At 36.9% G+C, this 19548-nt stretch overlaps 2 protein-coding genes across 2 annotated transcripts; one reads left to right on the forward strand and one right to left on the reverse strand.

Moving 5' to 3' along the window:
• Window positions 1–1289: 1289 nt before the first annotated feature.
• Window positions 1290–6799, reverse strand: LOC114536358. The gene is made up of 13 exons (XM_028557721.1): window positions 6565–6799; window positions 6360–6452; window positions 5865–6236; window positions 5225–5332; window positions 4770–5008; window positions 4104–4282; window positions 3554–3650; window positions 3211–3442; window positions 2820–2936; window positions 2617–2708; window positions 2399–2525; window positions 1939–2325; window positions 1290–1513 (listed from the first exon to the last, which is right to left on the reverse strand). Exons 1-13 carry the CDS (start codon window positions 6797–6799, stop codon window positions 1290–1292), a joined length of 2502 nt encoding a protein of 833 aa, XP_028413522.1.
• A 1847-nt stretch (window positions 6800–8646) lies between these two features.
• Window positions 8647–9687, forward strand: LOC114536359 (trihelix transcription factor GT-2-like). The gene has a single exon (XM_028557722.1). The coding sequence runs from the start codon at window positions 8647–8649 to the stop codon at window positions 9685–9687; it is 1041 nt and encodes a 346-aa protein (XP_028413523.1).
• The last annotated feature ends 9861 nt before the right edge of the window (window positions 9688–19548 follow it).

Consider the following 19548-nt stretch of genomic DNA (forward strand, 5'->3'; position numbering starts at 1 on the left):
AAAAACGGACCTACAACAGTCCCATTTCCCATTAAACCAACCCACACCGTCAGCTTATGCCGGTCATCATTTCTTACATACTCGAAATTTAAAGGTCGTTCACCTCGTGGACAGTATTCTCGAATATTGTGTGTGTTAACCGAGGCATTTAGGGCAAAACCGGACTCGTCACCAATTAACAAATCGTCGAGAAACCGGTCGTTCTTATCAAGAAGCGACTCACAAAACTGTACTCGTCGCGGAAGGTCACCAGGAAGAAGTTCATGCCGTTTTATCATCTGATAGGGGTGAAAATGTAGATCCAGTCGAGTTATCCTGTTGAATGTGGCAGAAGACAAACCAAGGCCGTTTCGACGGCAGCTAATACGCATTTCAGGCGCCTGTTCGCGAGCTTCTTGAATGGCATTCCGCACCGCTTCAATGTTCTCCGCACTTCTTGCAGTTCTTTGGCGACCAGATCTCCCCTTGTTCAAATTCAAACTGGTCCCCGTGATAGCGTATTTTTGTACGTTGCTGTAGACTGTCCCACGTGAAGGACAGCGTGCATTGGGATACTCCTGCTGAAATCTTTGAAGAACTCTGAGAACGTTAGCATTGTTTCGATAGTACTCAGTTACAATAAAAGCTCTCTGCCGTGGAGTGAATTGTGGCCTAACCATTTTAAAACGTTTCAAATGAGACAAACAATGCGAAGTGTTTTAGAACAGTGAATTCCATAGAAAAATATTTTCCTGAAGCAAAATTTCAATTCAAATTAAATGTCCCTTGAGAGCAAAGGCGATTTGGCAATATGCAGATTAGGTAAACTGGCATAAATTATAAGCATGCAAAAACATGATTTATTTCATAAAATGCAAGTTTGGGCGACGTTTTAGAGGGCTTACACTTAATCGATTATTTTGAAATTTTGAGCAGCAATACTTCACCCACTAACTTTTCCATCCACAAACTCAAAATAACTTTTAAGCATTCAGATTTCGTGCGCAAGCCATTTTTCATTTGTTGCGAGAAATACCCTCCCCTTTAAATTTAATTTTTTCTTCATTAACTCTACATTATAAGTACCCAAACAATCCATATTAGTCAAGAACGACGTAGCTGGAGCCGTTTCGCGAAGTTGAGAGTGAATTCAAATCTGTTCAGTTTTTTTTGATACACCCTGTAGTGCGGGCACTTTTGCTACAAGATAAAGGTCCAGACACACCTGACGCGATATGACAAACCGACGAAATTTGTTAAGTTTTGAAAGTAATGAAAGCAAATTTGAGAAGATATGTAGACAAAATAACTCAAAATGTTATAACGCTATTAACTACAGTACATGATAAATTACCACTGCTATCTTCTTCGTTAATCCATGGAAAATGACCATTAACAGCCTGGGCAGAAGTAAGAACATCTTCAGTTTCACCAAGCATATTCTCTACCATATTTAGCTGCGCGATTAGATCTTCCAATTTCTTTCTTTCGCTTGTATTCTTACTGCGTAGTCTTGAACGCTGCTTAGAAGAATCTGTGAAAAGAACGTGATTTATAACTACCGTTAAGATATTAAGGACGTATTAATCAGGGGCCAGTTGTATAAAAACGTAGTTAGCGCTAACTGCAGTTAAAAAGTAGTTAAATAGTGATTAAACTTCCAAATACGCGCTTCTTATTGGATGACATTTCCACTTAACTATAGTTAACTTTAATCACTTTTTTATACAACCGGCCGCTGCTCGACAAGTAATGAAAAAATCTCCTGAAAAAAAGTTAAAAATCGCACTGACTTTGTATCATGAAGGTGTCACTTTCAAACTTATCATTCTTCCTGCAGAGATAGTAGAGTACAAAGATGCCCTATCTGTATAGATCATATTTGGTAAACACCGTATAACTAAAGGTCACGTTTCACTATTGTGAAACAACTAAAATGTTCATTATTACAAATCTAACCTGCTAATCGACCAATACTCTTCACTCTCTGGGAAATTGAAAAACTCATCATCTCAATATTTTCGTGAATTTCCTTGCGTTTCTGAGAAGCCAATAGTCGCTTTCCTCTTTCCAAAGCATCTGTTCGTTTCGTCTGACATCCACAAATATCCAAAAGAGATTCTAGTTTGGCCAACTGCTTTTTCTTGCGATCAATCTCCTCTTGCTTCTGCAGTGCTTTCTTGAACAGCTCACCATTCCCAGTGACAAGTGCAGCACCAACACCATCACGAGCTTCCTCCACGAACGGCTTCAGAGAAGTTGCTTCAGAAATCTCAATATTAAGCTGATAATATTGAACCAATTGATTTTCCTGTTTACTTAAAACGACTTCCCCAAACTGACTACCTGTATTACAAAGAAAACAACCTATAACACTGCATTTCTACAAAATACACCATTGGCAATGCAAGTCACATACGTTTTCCACATATGGCTATCGCTTCTTTCCAGGTTTCTAACTCCCCACTTTCTAGCTGATCGTGACAACCAATCGCGTTCATCTCATTCTTCAATTCCTCTTCATTTGCTTCAATCATTCTTTTAATCTAATGATTGTCAGTAATAATAAAAAAGGAATTAAATGTAAAAATTGTAAAAAGCTGTAATGTTAACTAAAGATAACTCTACGTATTGTACCTCAATATATCTTTTGGACAGACTTATGTGAAGTTTCATAACTTTCTGTTTGTTCCAGTGCATGACATGTTCAGTTATAGTTTCGTCACGACCTACAAAATAAAATCATCTTAATCTCTCCAAAGTGTCACTCTAAGAAGAAAATTTCTTATAGAAAAAGAAACAACTCGAGATATCTACATTTGTACAGCAAGATATCTTACCTCCAGCATTCATATACTTTGTTGTTGACCCCAATCTCGATATGTAGCTGTTTATTTGCTCCACTTCCTCACCAGTCGTATATGCGCTCCCTTGCCATCCTTGCCTCCCCATGTCACCTTAAAAAATACAATATTATTAATTGTTTACTTTATTAATAACGGCTACAGTAGTTTCCTTTTCGTATTTGCTCCAACATTCATGAGATGAAAAATGTTACAATTAAATTTAGGTTACTGTGCAGAATGTTTATTGCTCAATATTGTGCACTAATTACCTGACAAGACCAAATATGCGCTTTTCCATGCATAATAGAAAGTGCAGGTTTCATAAGGAAGGTATCTTGGGGAGAGAGTTCTTTGGGAAGTGACATAAACCATGGCCAATACTTGCACACAACATCCTGCCATAAGAACATGACACCTTGAGGAACCAATCTATTAATCTGCAAGTAATGTGTGTACCCAAATAATTCTCCTCTGTACATATTAAGAGCACTTTGTGCAAGGGCATGTTTGCAGCCAGCTACTACAAGCCCAGTTTCATCTAACTTTGATCGCACATTTGCAGTATTTCTGGCTGCTTTCCAATTTGATGTACCACAATACGAATTACTGGTGTTTTTCTGGAAGAGAAATGTCAAAAAAACTCAAACGTCTAGAACTGGTTAGCTTGTATTGACACAATGTGTTGTGATTATAATAAATATGTGTAAGAAACATATACTGTAACATACCTTTGACGATGCTGATGCATAAACAATATCTAGATGAGCTTCAACAGCATCATATTCCTCCACAAAAACGTTACCGTAATAACATTTTCGCTCACCTCTGCAAAAATAGAAAGGTAGTAATCTTGAGTGTCTTGTCACATTAAATAAAATATGATTCACGTACTTCTTCATTCCACTTCTTAGCCCCCAGAATTATCTGAAAATATAGCTAGCTTGATGCATTGTATATTCAGCTGTTCAAGTAAATTATGTATATTATTATATAACATATGAAATTCAGAAAATATAAGCTAATAGCTTCAGTAGGGTATAATTAAAATTAAAATGGAAACGAAAACAAAAATAAACTTAACAGACTAAATTTTTAAACTTGCATTATTAAAATATATACAGATCACTCAATATACAGGTCACAATGACATTTATTTCTGTCCCTGCATATTAATTGAATGTGTAAAGTCTAAGCATGCACACTTTCTTTGGGATAATGAAACACCAATTTTATAGTACAAGAGGGAAAATTGTGAAAATTAATATACAGTAATTGTACCTTGGAACACAACTATATCTGTATAGTTTCGCATTTCCATCAACATGACAGGAATGCTGGTTTTTATAGCAACAAGGACATTCCATCCAGTTTCTCCCTTTTAAAACATCAATCTCATGCATGGCAAAACACCATTCCTTAAATGCACGATGAAATACTGTGACATTGATAGTAGATGACTAGAACAAATTATAAAAAGATAAATTTACATTTAGTACTCAAATAATTTATTCAAGATACAAAGATAGAACTTATTGCAATATGTATACTAATGTTCTTGCAGATGAAACATGAGATTGGCCCTATTCGAGTAGTTCCCCTTGTCTACTCTAAATCTAAGTTAAAAATATTTATCAACATGTCCCTAATTATGCTCTTTCAATCTGCTTTCGTAGTACTGAAATTCTCCCCAATTTTACTAATAGACTTGTAATTTCCAAATACCCCATCACTAGAACCCTGCAGTTTCTTCACTTTCTTGGATAAATCTGAATTACTTTGATTTTGCATTTTTCTACTTCTTTTCACAATAAAAGCTATCACTTCATTGGTAGCAATGTTTGTGTTCAACGCCATGACTAACATGCACAATTTCAATTTATTCAGAATAATTTCTCAAGAAAGTGAAACTTTCCATATAGTCAAATATAAAGCAGTTAAACATACCCTTCCATTGTTGCTTGAAAGATTGCCTAGGGATCTTATGAATGCTGATTCAGATGTTCCAGGCATGTGTTTTCTCACAGAATCCCAGAGCCGAAACAGATCTTGTGAGAATACATGATTGAAATGCTTTGGATTTCCAGGCCAATAACCCTCACTGATGATCTTTTCCAGTGATGAAGGTGAATATGCCTTGTCACAGTTACCACAACGATACATACAAAGTGACAAGTCATATTGTCCTAATATTAAAAGAGAAAAAACAACACAAGCTAGATAATGAGTATAATTCAGACCTTGCCATTTGGGGTGAGCAATGTTCTTTTGCATATTTCCAGAATGAGTTCAATAAATACACAACTTACCATCTATTGATGTCTATTGTCTTACTGTCAGTACTGCTATGGGTTAATTTATTAATTAAAAAATAGTCATTTAAAATTAGATATTTATTTTACCTCTAGAAGTCACAACAATGCAAGGTTCATCCAAGGGAACCAGAATCAGTGAGCCTTGTTCTTTACACAGCAAGCATGCCTTATATAAAGCAAATGGTGCACATCTCTCTGTTGAGATAAATTGAACAAATAATTAGAAATTCAGTCACAGATAGGGGCAAATTGCACACAGTACATTAAATCTACTTTTTAATATATACATGTACTGTTTGTACTTTCCAACAGATCTTAGAGGTGTTTACACTGCATAGTCAACCCACAGAAACATTAGGATGTTGTTCCTAGATGTTTCCACATTCCACTGCATTTTATTGTTTGGCACTGCCGTGACGTAAGTACAGTACCTCTAAGGTCTATTACAAATTCATCTTGGTAAGATCACCTGGCTTTAGACATACTAAAATGCTAAAGTTAACACATTGGGGCACCATGAATGTTAATCGTATATTTACCATAGTCAATTGTTGAATTAAAATATAAATTAGATACCGGTAGCCAATTATTAAACTGCAATGTGCCCCAGGATGTCCTTCTTTTCTATTTTTTTCTCTGATAATTCAAAATTAATTTACAGTACTTATCTTGTTATTGTTGAGCAGTGAAGAAATAATTCTGTATACAATAATTCGATGTGACTTACTAACAAATCCCAAGGAACCATCTTCTGAAACAATTGTTGTAGGAGGTATTTCCTGAAAAAATCCATTCACCCACACATCACGGTCGTGCAAGGGATTTGTTTCATGAACCTTCTCATCACAGGCAGAACATAACAACACCCTTGGTCCACATTCATGGCATCTTACAACTGCACACCCTTCATTGCATAAAAAGCAGATGTTATCTGGTGAGGGTACAGCATGGCTTTTGAGTAGAGCATCAAATATTGCTGATCTGCTACTTTCCCAGTTTTCTTCTACCGACAACATTCTTTTTGTCCATTCCGACTGACTGCTTGACTTAATTTCTTCGCTTATTTGGCTGCATGTCTCTATGCAGTTACTGAGACTCTCTAACGTAAAATTATATAAAGTTAAGACCAGATAGATTATATCACATCTACCACTTGTCGTTGTCACGACAGCAAGCAAAACATGTAAATGCTAAATAGAAACCAAGCTTAAATACTTCTAACCTGTTGTTGTCGATCTGCTGCCCGACATTTCTGCCATATATAATTCATCATCTGAATCCAACATGCCATATTCAGATTCAGTCATCAAGTCGCCTGGAAAGTCAAAGGAACACGATCGTCACATGTATAAAGCGCAGACACATTTCTACGTACGTTTAATAAATCCTGGTTACACTATAAAGACTATAAATCATGTTTAATTCACCTTCAATCTGACTAGATGCAGCACCTTGTTTTGAATGGCGTTCAGCCGGCGATCGATATTTATATTTGTTCGATGGAACCCTTTTACCAGAACCATCATATGTATTCAAAAACGTACTCAATTTTTTAGAACTAGATGTCTTTAAATTCTTGCCAACTCTGTGTAATTCTTCAAGACTTGCTTCCAAACTTTGTTTGTTTTTACGACGCTTTCCTCCCCATTTAGCAGTCGCCATATTGAAACGTGTTGTGTCGGTTGTATGTAATGTATGGTCCTGGGTTCTAGCTAGCGACTAACGTGCACCTAGCTTACCCATTATAGGTAATCTAAGAGCATTTGACAATTACCTATTATAGGTAATCTACGACTGAGGATGTGTTGGATTCTGAATTATTTACGAAAGTTTATATTGCCGCAAGATTTCTTTTAAAATAGTGCTAGGTTATGAAAAACTATGCATGGGGACATTTGTCAACCTTATTCAAGAAGAGAAGGAAACCTAATACGGTGTAGCAGCACCTATGAACCTGCCATAAAATAACTCAAATATGTAAAAATATTGCCTTCATTGTCACATGATTTTTTAGATTTTAGATTTCCTCTGCAAGTCATGCAATAAACAAAAGCCAAATTATTAGTATTTGATCATTAATACTATTTGTGTTGTTGCAATGACTTGCAGAAGAAATCTAAAATCTTGAAAATCATGTAACTGGTTTGACAGGCAATATCTTTATATATTTGACTTCTTTTGAGACAGGTTCATGGATAGGTGCAGCAAGATTTTAGTGTAGGCTCTGTGACTAGGTGTAATTAACAGCATTATGGCAACCTATATTCATATATAGGCATTATATCCACCATCCATATCCTTAAATAACTATTTAAATTCAGTTATACAGGCTAGGATCAGCAATTATGGTACCAAGGCATGATTTCCCTTGCTTTCTTGAGTAGGGTTGATATATGTTAAGACAACAATGACAACACTGCAATATGTTAAATGCCATGCAGACACCTTGCATTGAATCTGACACCGCGGAAATTGGTAGACTTAGCCGTAATTCTCAATACTTAGACTTTAAATTCGGCAAGCTAAAAGATTTATAAATACTCAACAAAATATCTCTTGCACAAAAGATTTGAAGCTTGCACACGGCAAAAACAAATCATCTGAAAATGTCTGAAAATGTCTCAAAATGGCCATTTTACGGTGGCAGATGCATACGAAGAGCCTTCAAAAGTTTCCAAAACCGATATTGGAAGAAAAATTGAACTTGTTTTCAACTTATTTGATAGTATTTTCTTTGACAGCAGTTTCTGAATACTAGGATTCAAATGTGAGCAACTGATGAGATATTTAACTTTCAACACCAATTTCTGCGGTGTCATTGAATCTTATTATAAGAAGGCTTAGCCAAACAAATGAACATTGAGTGTTCAGACTATTATTATATCAATAATAGATTCGGGGACATCACTAGAAGCATAATTGGTGGTGTATATTCATATATACATGTTTAAATGAGGGAAATAGCAATCAATATCAAAACAAATCAGTTGGGCTTGCATACAATGAATATATATATGCACAATTAGGTTTCTAAAAATAGCCCCTAATAGATTTCCTTTTATGAGTTTAACTTATTAATCATTGGAAGGAGTTTGACTTACCCATTTGATGTTTTCTGCTAGTTAGGTCGCGGTCACACTAGCGCTAGAATCGTGCTTGCTTCAACTAAATCCACTTGAATCTGTCAACAAGTCACCTTCCAAGCGCGCTTGGTAGTTTGACCGCGCAAAACGCGAAATTGCAGCACGCTTGAAATCTGATACGGTTTGCTTGAAATTTCAAAGGCGGCGAAGCACGGTCCAAACACACTACAGGGTATGTTTGAATCGTGCTAGAATGTGAATCTCAAGTGGATTATATAATTTAGCCAATGAAATTTTCAGTTTCAAGAGGGAAATAGACAGGCAATTTAAAAATGTCACAAAGCGGTGGTTTCGAAATATTTTGTCTTTATCTTCGCGAGAAGCGCAAACACTGCAAAGTCGAGTTAGAAAAATTTAAAAAAAAGGATGTCGCAAACACCAGACAGATTCGATGAAAGAAACGATGCTGCGTTCTTGTTTCCGAACGCTTTTGATGGGCAGGAAAGCAATTCTGCTTTTGCTCGTGCGACGCCAGAAGCCAGTTGGATATTTGGGAGCCAACCACAACCACCACCATTCTACCCATATTTTCCTCAAGCTCCTGTCCAACCGCAACGCGTACAATCTCAGTCTGCTCCTGGTAACAGTTCCGATGGCCCCTCGACCTGCTCGAACGAGAACAGAATACGGAGTTATTCTACAAATATTGACGAAAACGGCGCTTCATCAACAGCAATAAACACCGATAGAAATGGCGCCAAATCGTCATCGAAATGGGGCGAAGCGCAAACGAGTGTGCTGGTAAGCGAGTGGAAGGAAAGGATCGAGGAGGTACAAAGTTCTAGAGCGACTGAGGCTTGGAATAAAATTGTAGAGGCAGTGAACAAGGCTGGGAGCAAAAAAACGACTAAACAATGCAAGGACAAGCTTCGTAACTTAAAAAAGGCTTACAAAGACGCAAAGACAAATAACAAAGCAACTGGAAGGCCACCCCAAACCAGCCCATACTTCGACTCGTTTGACGAAGTTCTCGGTACTCGGGCCGTTGTGACAATGCCAGGGATAATCCAGAGTGGGCAAGCCATATTTGGGGACTCGTCTTCATCTTCGCAAGACCAGTCATTCAATGATTCCGAAGAATCTGACCAAGAGTACGACAGGCGAGATGCGAGTGATTCAGAATTGGAGAGTTCTCTAAATGCTGGACCGCGGCCCAAACGAAAAGCGCCAAAGAAAGACCAAAAAAAAACTAAGAAAGGTCGGATTACCACGGCAAGTGCTATGATCGACTTGACTGAAAAGCTAGTAGAGATGCAAAACTCTCAGTTGAAAATGATGGAGAATGCTCAAAAGCGAAGCGAAGATCTTCTCATAAAGCTTGAAGCAGATCAGAGGAAGCTGGATGAGGAGTCTCGAAGAAGAGATCAGGAGTTTTTTTTAAGAATGGCTGAAATTATGAAAAGATAGATGATACTTGATGAACTGTTAAAAAAACATAAACATTTTTTAATTGATAAAGATAATTATATTTTGAACATGGATTATATTCTAATAATTTTAGAAAAGTTATCAAGTGATCGTAAAGATTATTATTATTAAATATTATTGTATATTGTATTCAAAATTCATAGATTATATAATTACACGCATGGTACTACGATTGTCGTAGCATAACTTGGACATATTTAGGTTAAACTCTGTTCGATTAACAAGCGAATACGTTCAGCAGTTGGATTATGAACAGTGTTTTCTTGCCGCCTTGTTTCTAAATATTCCCTGTCTACACGAATAATTCTTCGTAAAATCTCCTCGTCGTCAAACTCCTCACCAGCCTCTTGGCAAAAATTATGTAATATGCAGCATGACAATATTACGTCTGGAATGTTTTCAAATCGGTTGTCCAGCCTTTTCAAAAGTATTCTCCATCTGGCCTTAAGGATTCTGAATGCCCTTTCAACGGTCGATCTAGCTGAAGAGAGAGTCTTGTTAAATCGGCGTTGTGAACGATTAAGATTAGCACCGTTAGGGTAAGGCTTCATTAACCAAGGTAGTAGAGGGTATGCACCATCACCAAGCAGCAAAGGCCGAACTTGAACTCCGTTGATTCTAGCAAGTGGTTCCGTTAAAATCTCACCATCCTGTGCCTTCTGAAAAATATCACTCGAGCGCAGAACTCGTGCATCATGCATGCTACCTGGATAACCAATCGCGGTGTCCAAAAACGTGAGGTTTTGCCCTACGACTGCCTGCAATATAACACTATAGCGATGATGTCTATCGAAATAGTCGAAAGGCTCCTCTGGTGCAATAATTTCAATATGGGTACCATCTATTGCTCCGACTGCTTGCGGGAACCTGCAATCATCTTGAAATACCGCTAACGCTCTCGTAGTTTCATCATATCTGACGGGAAATTTGATGTAATGCCTTGACAAGCGGTTAAGCGCTTGGCAAAATTCCTTCGTGATTGTGACACAGGTCGACTTTCCAACATCGAAATGAGCAGCTATAGCGCGAAAGCTTGAACCAACCGCCAGTCGCCATAACGCAATAGCGACTCGCTTATGGGGCGAATAGCCACCCGAAAAACGGTGTTTTCCTTGGCGATTTCTGGGGTCACAAAAGCTACCAGTCGTAAGAATGTTTCTTTGCGCATACGAAAATGCTGCAAATATCACCTCAAACCAACCCAGTCGTGGTCTTGGAATCTCCCAAAATTGGCGTTGATTTATTTGACTTACAATTCTAGCAATAGCCATTATTGCTAGTGTTATGGTCCGGACATACTGAAAATACATTATATTTTGGTTGATTCTTCGCAATGCAAGAAACAACCGTCTTCTCCTTCTAACAAGCGATCTGCGTCTAGCAGAAGCGCGCTTTCTTTGGTGTTGGTAATAAAGCAATAGCAAGGACTCGTTCTCCATTTTGAGCGCCAAATATTTAAAACTGAAACCCTATATGAAATCTACAAAATTATTTTTAATAGACTTTAGATTATTAGATAATTTATCTGTCAACATCAACGAGCAAGCACGCATACGTTTTCGAGTGTGACCGCGAGGTGCTTGGCTTACATTCCAACACGAGATTAGCAAGGTGTTCACGCAAGCACGCTAATCCGGTGGTAATCTTCAAGCACAAGCGCTAGTGTGACCGCAAGCTTATATATATTACCAACTGCATTGTTCATGCAACATATTTTATTTTTACAATCTTTTTTTGGTAAAAGTACATACCTGTTTAAACACACTATTTGTACAAGTCACTCTATTAGGAGTATGACATTGATGACTTCATCACTATTTTATTATCAATAGTGCAGTTCCTATAATGTACAATAAATAACATACTGTATATTGCTTCAAACTTTAAATGAAAACTAACATCACTATAATATATATATTCATTGTCCCCTAACATAGAGAGCAATAATTACTATTCAACATTTAGTGTATAGTTTTATTACATCTTTTTTACATCCACACTACTGTTCCATTTACATTAACCGCACATGGCATAAGTGCAGAAATTTACACACAGCTCATCAAAACAGGACAATATTAATGTGTCTTTGCAAGAAATAAAGCACTACATATATTATGTGTGGCTTAATTTTTAATATTATTAATGTAAAGTTGTATTGTGTATTTTTAATCTCTACACTACAGTGCCACTTACATTAAGTGTGCCACAGACCTATTCCAAAAACAGCATGAGGTCTGTTACGAGTTATGCAAAAATGAGCCCAGTCGGGTTTTCTGCTGTCAAAATTTCAAAATCATTTTTATATTTTTAAAGTTTGACTGGAAAAACTTTGTTTTTGTGTAGCTTGCGACAGGAGCAACTCGAAACAGGCCTCTTGCTCTTTTTCGAAATGGTCTTTAAGTAATGTTTAATGCATGCTACAAACAATTTGCATTAAAGCAGGACAATGTGTCATTGCAAAAGATAAGGCACTATGAATATGAAATGAATATATGATTGTGTGGCTTTTTAACATTATTAATGTATAGTTGTATTGTGCATTTTTTAATATCCACACTACAGTGTGATTTACATTAAGTGTATCATAAAAAATGTTTAATGTGTGCTACAAGCAATTAACACAATGTTGGATTAAAATTAAACATGACAATGTGTCATTGCAAGTGATAAAGCACTATGCATGTGAAATATATGATTTTGTGGCTTTTCAACATTAATAATGTTTTTAATCTCTACACTACAGTGTGATTTACATTAAGTGTGTAATAAAAAATGTTTAAATGTGTGCTACTAACAATTAACACAATGTTGGATTAAAACAGGACAATGTGTCATTGCAAGCGATAAAGCACTATGCATATGTTTGTGCTTCATATGATTGTTTGGCTTTACTAGTTTACTTAAAAATAAAGTGTTCAGATTTCATTTACTTAACATAACATTGTGGGGAATCTGTTATATGTGGTACAAGCAATTACCACAATGTTGCAAGTGATAATTAAAGTACAAAATGTATGATTTTAACACATTAACTGCATTGGTCAAACGCTAATTTTTTTGCAGAGATAAACGTATAAAAAAAAGGAATAATAAAATACCAGATAAGAGAAATTTGCTAACACAAATTTTCTATAATCCGACTGATTCCCAGCTGTTATGTTAACTCATGACCGCATCAACACTACAGTTATACGTGCCATTTCTCTCACTCTCAGCTGGACAAAAATGAAACAAATTCGGGGAAATTCTGAATATATTATTTTTACGGCACCGAGTGTTGAACTGCACTGAAATTATAAAGCACTGGAGTTAGTGTTTGAGCAAAATTATTATATTATACGGAGAAATTGCCTGTAAAAAGACCCAAAATGAAGAAACACGTGGGCTCATAAATGAAGAAGGGCTGTTTAGTGCGCATAACAATGCTAACCACCAAAAAACCCAAAATTAGTACTGCTGGTATTACTCGCACCAAATTTTGAATAAATATTATCCCAGACACAGTTAACTGTGATGTAAAGGGGGCTATATAATTTCTGTAACTGTAAAAGGAAAGATTTAGAGTATGCACTTGCAGAAATTACCAATACTGCAATAGTTCGTACCCATGGCCACGTTCCATACCACAGGTTTGAAGGATCAAATTTTCACATTTTGGAATGGATCTCTAGATGATCGCAGAATAATTTAGCACTGCCACTGAATTAAAAAATAACAGAGTTTCAACCATCAGTATAAAAGCAATTATGCATTAAACTGAAAATACAATTGGGCATATATCATGAAATAGAAACATTTAACCTGGACCCGGTTATTCAAAGGGCTGTTAGCTATGCAACATCTGGTCCTGTGCTGTAATTTGAAGTTACGAACTCTCAACTATGCGCATATTTACTTTTCAACCGCCGCCTGTGCGATAAGTCAAATAATAGCCTGATTTTGGTTGATTTAGGCCTTGCCTGACTCACACTAGATTCTAAGAATCGGGAATCGAATGTATTATTTTCCAACAGACAAAGGATTTTGCGCAGCCAAGAGGATCCCAGATTCTTACAAGAAGTGTGAACCAGGCTTTAAATCAATAAGTGCACAACACAAGGCTGATTTCCATTCCAACCGGCAAACATTCACAGTTCACACTCAAAGAAATTGATCCAATCAAATTTTCATTTAATGTTATTATGTTTTGCATTGCAAAAATTTTAGATAAAGACAAGTGTGTAGACATACACTTTAAGTTGTCTTTCGATTGATTATACAATGTCTCTCAATTTATTACATCAACAGTTAATAAAAAAGCTGGAAAGGAAAACAGCCTTTAAACAAGAATCTTGCCTTTCTCAATACTAACCTTGATTTTGCTTCCTAAATCATGGTTACAGAAGCGGCACTGTTTTTTACTTCCCAATTTACCGAGACCACACTGGCAATATTTGTCACTGTCATTGATGCGCTTCGGGATATAAGATAGTGTTCTGGAAATTGAAGGGTTTTTGATGTTATAACCTTTTTCTCGAAGCCAAATAAGGGAAATAAATTCATGCCGGAAAACCTGCTCCCATCGATACAGGTATGCAGTGTTCTTACAGTACCTTGAAATTGCTATATGTTTAGCCTCTCTTCCCTCCATTGAATTCATACCCAAACCTAAACCATACTTACCTTTCATCTCCTTGGTATGCATGGGGACAACATGCCCAAGGGTCCAGATCGTGGGATTCACCGAAAAAAACAGTGAGTATCCACGGACAAAATTAGAACAATGCTGCTTTAACATACTTACCTGTCCATCTGTGATTTTAATACGGCTAAACAAGGAAACTGAGTCTCTAAGGCAAAGACAAAGAAAAGAATGAATATGAAGATGTTTAGATTGCATACCAGTGGAATCTTTCTCGAGAATATCTAAAAGGTACATAAAATTGTGCAAGAACATCCGTGCGTCTTTGCCTGTAAACCTGTAATCAAACTCTTTACCACTACCCTTCGTTTCATTAAACCATCTGATTACTTTGTTTGCCAACCTTAAGAGAGAACATTTTGACCGCAAAGTTTCAACATACTTAAAAAATGGAGATTGAGATTGGCCATTCCAAGGGCAATATGCAGAATATAACGATGGGCTGAAGCACAAGCATTATTCTTTAAGTGCAGTGGGTCAACATGTGCCCGGTCAATTAATTCCCCAATGATTGGGACTAATTCTTGTCTACTCTGTTGTTCAGCAATGAAAGATGTTACCTTGTTCCGCTTAGTACTTGCTGCTAACTTGGATTTGACTAATGATGCTTTAAGCTTATCAACCTGCCTTGCCACTTTAAGTCTGTCAGCATACTTCCAGGGCTTCCAAGTGTCAGAAGGTAGAGGGCCAAAAGTACCTGTGACTTTTCCAGCGGATTCCAAGGTGACATTACCAAAAGATGAAAAATACTTTGCACTGTTAGACAATTCTCCCCCTAAAAAAGCTAGCATCTTCATGTCATTGGGCAATTCTGATACTACAAATTTAACCCTTACTTCCTCATTGTTGCACAAAATAGTATAACTTGAACTCTCAATTTTCTTAATGTCAATTAGCAATCTTTGCAAGAACCGTATTACAGGAACACAATTCTCACTGCAATTGGCCCCAAAGAGAAGGAAATTTTCATTTGAACTCAGAACACCCTGACCAATATTTAAAATGCTTACAAGCCAGGCACATGCCAAATCATCCTTACCAAAAGGTGCTCCATCTCCACCTAAAGCAACATGAAATGTGTTAGTTTCAGAAAAAGTTAATAATTCATACAGATCATTCGAGAGATAGAACTCAGCTAGCCTGAGAAGTAGTTCCTCAATATCACGATAACATCCACTTACCTTGTCTTTCTCATCCAAGCCCTCACAGAGAGTATCACAAACACTAAGTAGCTTACCTACATCAATGCTTTTTACATAGGTTGTTAACCAATGGTATAGAACAAGATGAGGGATGGGGCAGTTAGCAACTGTCATACGCACATGCTTCTTCTTATGAGCCGAATAACTGTAGGTGGATGCCCTATACACTGACATATACTTTACCTTACCCATTACCCCATTACAATAATACACAGCTATAGATCGCAACATATTTTGACTGGTATGTTCAAACTGATCAACTGCCTTCTTGTATAATTTTGGAAATACCTTCTCCTTCAACTTTTTGCACTTATCCATCACACAAACTAGATCATCTTCTGAACATCTACTTTCAAGTGCCTCAAGCAAACCAGCAGTACTTGCCTTCAAACTTCGTTCTTCCCCCCCATGAATATTCTTAGCTACCTCAATTGTTTCAGCACTACGCCTTCTCTTGGTCCTCTCACTACAACTGCTTGTTTCAACTTTCCTTCTCTTATTAGCACCCGCTTTAGACGTACAACCTGCCTGTCTGGCTATATCTGATCTATCCTCTATTTCATCAACTACTTTTGCTATCTATAATGTAGGTTTCACTAGATAGTAAATGCTATAAATGGGTAAAGTTGCTTTGTTTTACTCCACTGGATTTGGCTATATAATTTCGTGAACTTAGCACTCTGTCCGGAAAACAACTATAAAAATGAGAGCTGAGAAGACTTGTTTACAAAACTAAATGTTACTCAAGGCAAACGCCTATGTAAATTACTCATAAGTTACGCTTTCCAGCCTTCGACCTACATGTAAGTGTTTTGAATCGCCAGCGCTATGAATTGTCATGTTGTATCTTTATAGATATATTTTAACAATAATTTGGCAACTAAACTATTAAATGGTTCAAACATACCTTTTTGTCTAGCCGGGCCAACTTCTGCTTCTTTGCAATCAGCGCCTTGCTTTGTTTTGCCAACGTTTCTGTTGCCAAACGACGTTCCTTCATATATGCCCCGACATTCAAACGGCTGTATTTACGCGATTTTGATAAAGGCATTTTTGCCGATATCACGGACGTAAATCAATATAAAAAAAAACATACGATTGTAGACGAGAATATTCTTTTTTAGAATTATGGAACGTTAATATCTGATGGGGTAAAAAACAAAAGTTATTTGAAGATAAAATCATGTAATTTTCTGAAAATTTCCAATGAGCGTCATTGTGCAGCGCAAGCCATCACAAAACAAAACTAAACCTGCGGAAGTGGATACGTTACCATAGCAACTTTGGTATCATTGTGATCCTAAGATTATCCCCTATTAATCCCTCTAATCGCTATTCGTCTAAGGTGACCTACAAATCCCCAATGCACTATAAAAAAGCACAATTTTTGAAAAGTTATTTCGCCCCTAGTCTCCCGAAAATTCTCGCAATCACGGAAAAAAATTGCTACCTTTGAGTTGGCCGAATATACGACAATTTATGACAAGCGTGATTGATGATTGCACATTTCATCAAAACACAACGAACCGCAAGTGATTATAGAACATTAGTTAATCGTATCATAAATTACTATCTATTTAATAGTCGTAAAGTACCTGAACTATATTAATAAAAATTATCTTATAGACAAATCGTATTGCATCATCAAGTTTCAACAAATCAAAATAATAAATAATTCACACTAAAATTTGGTTTTCACTCCTACACAATACCCCGGCCGATAAACACTACATACATCAAACGCATGATGTACTTTTTTTACTTGCTCCCCTAGATGTTTAATGGAATATTTTTTGTCATATTCGCGGGTTTAGGATGCCCTATCAGCAATCGGGCCATCGGGCCTAATAGTGCCATATAAGGCCATACAGGGCCCAAACGGGCCTAATAAAATGCCTAATACACGAAAAAATGAGCCAATTATTATTAGAAATTCGTTGAGCAATCATCTAAATATGGGTCGCACGTGTAGGAACTGTCCTGTGTTTGGCTGTGCTAGTAGAAATTTAGCAAGGTTAGCAAATCATCTCGACCAAGTACACGGCATGGGCCAAGAGGAACGCAAGAAATGGTTAAAGTGGAGTAAGATAGAAATATGTGTACCTCGACAGAGTAAGGAACCAAAGGAATTCAATATGGAGGAGTGTCTGGAAAATTTATTGAAGCGCTAAGGAGGGGTGGAGAGAAACTTTAATGTTTACTTAAGCACTGCAAAATTAAAGCATGTGCAGTCTAGTCGTAAAAGAAGAACCTCTCCCTCGTGGGAAACGAAGAAAGTACCTAAGGGATGGCTAACATTTTAGTTTGTGTGCATGTATTGGACTACGAAAAAGTATCGTTGAGCAGATGGGCACATGCTCATAACTGCTCATGAGCAAATGCTCATCTGCTCAATAACCAGGCATTTCTACACTGCCCGTCCAAAGGGAATGAGCTGCCAATTTTGCAGAAAGCATTTTAGCCGCAGCTACAATCTGCGCAGACACGAACAGGAATATTGTCCACTACGAGAGCAAGAAAGAAACATGTCTCAAACAGACTCTGATAGCGAAGGTGGAGATTTCCAAGACGATGTCTCGACCACTCTCAGTCAGCAGTCTGAAAGTGCGATGACAACTGAATCAGAATCTGAAGAAAAAATGGATCCATGGATGCCGCTTATAGAAGAAGCAAAGCAAAGAAGTAATAGAGCTTTCGAAGAAATGCAAGAAAGCCTTATAAACAGTGGTTCTGATGAGCACTTTGCTAAAGGGAAAGTTTTCTCATCATGCCTAACCTTCAGAAGGAATTAGAAAAAATTTATTTGGAGCACCTTTTGTGGATGAGACAACTAAAGAAAGACCCGATAAATAAGAAAATAATGAACACAAAAGATGCATTTGTTGAAAACGATGATTTTGATCCCGAAGAAGCAATTAAAGCTGCTATTGATAAGAGAAAATTTCTTATCAAAAGACTTTTGAACGATTACAAGTTCAAAGATGAATAGTAAAATGAAGAAAGCGATTTAAAAGGTTTACTAATAGAGCCTTTGTGGAAGAATCTATGGCAAACGAACAAAAAGCGATACGCAATGAGATTTTGATGTATTACAATTTATTGCTGTAATTAATCGTTAGATGAATAAATGTTAAAAACGCAAATGTATATCAGTTTTAATACAACTATTTCCGGCGTTCAACCCCCATCTGAAAAAAACCCGTTTGTATTCAAATTTAGTAATTTTGTACTTTATATAATGTATTGTTTGCTAGATACATACATAGCTACACACAAACTTTATTTAGACATGCCAATCATGCAACATTAAATTCTTCATGAAGTTAGTTTGAAATGCCTTGCTCTTTTAGAAAGGTTTGAAATTTCCTGTTGGTAAACTTCGTACCTTTAACCGAGTGAAAAGTTTCAGGTTTGCCAAATGCTTTTTAGAATTTTCTCAAACGTACTGACTAGATTTTCCCCTGTCCTTGTTTTTATCGGTTCAACCCACGCATACTTGCTAAGTACATGTTAAACTTGCTAAGTACATGCTAAAATGTATTTCTTGTTTTATACTTTGCTACCCGTCTCTAAGGCCATTCCAAACTGACATTTGATCGAGACATCTTCGTTTCTAATTGGTTATGCATGATTATGATCATGACCAGGGCACAGGTGTGGAGTGAGATCGAACACAAACAGTGTATAACTGTTTGCATATTCTTCACGAGTTATAGCATTGCCCTGATTTTCAAGGCTTCCATTTTCTCCTTCGATTTCAAGTTTCCGCGCGCGACAGTTTAACCTGTGCTCGCACTTTGGTTTCGGTAGCTCTAATCTGTCAGAAATTACATGGAGAACTGGCCTCATCAGTTAGCTCAAATGTTTCCTGGAATATATTAACGCCAGCTTCGGTATCGCACTCAGGAATCATTTCAAGGATCTATAAATAAAAAAATGAAAAACTTGAGTACAAGA

Source organism: Dendronephthya gigantea, unplaced genomic scaffold (genome assembly GCF_004324835.1).
Source record: "Dendronephthya gigantea isolate DGI-Jeju-01 unplaced genomic scaffold, DenGig_1.0 000134F, whole genome shotgun sequence".
Classification (NCBI taxonomy): domain Eukaryota; kingdom Metazoa; phylum Cnidaria; class Anthozoa; order Malacalcyonacea; family Nephtheidae; genus Dendronephthya; species Dendronephthya gigantea.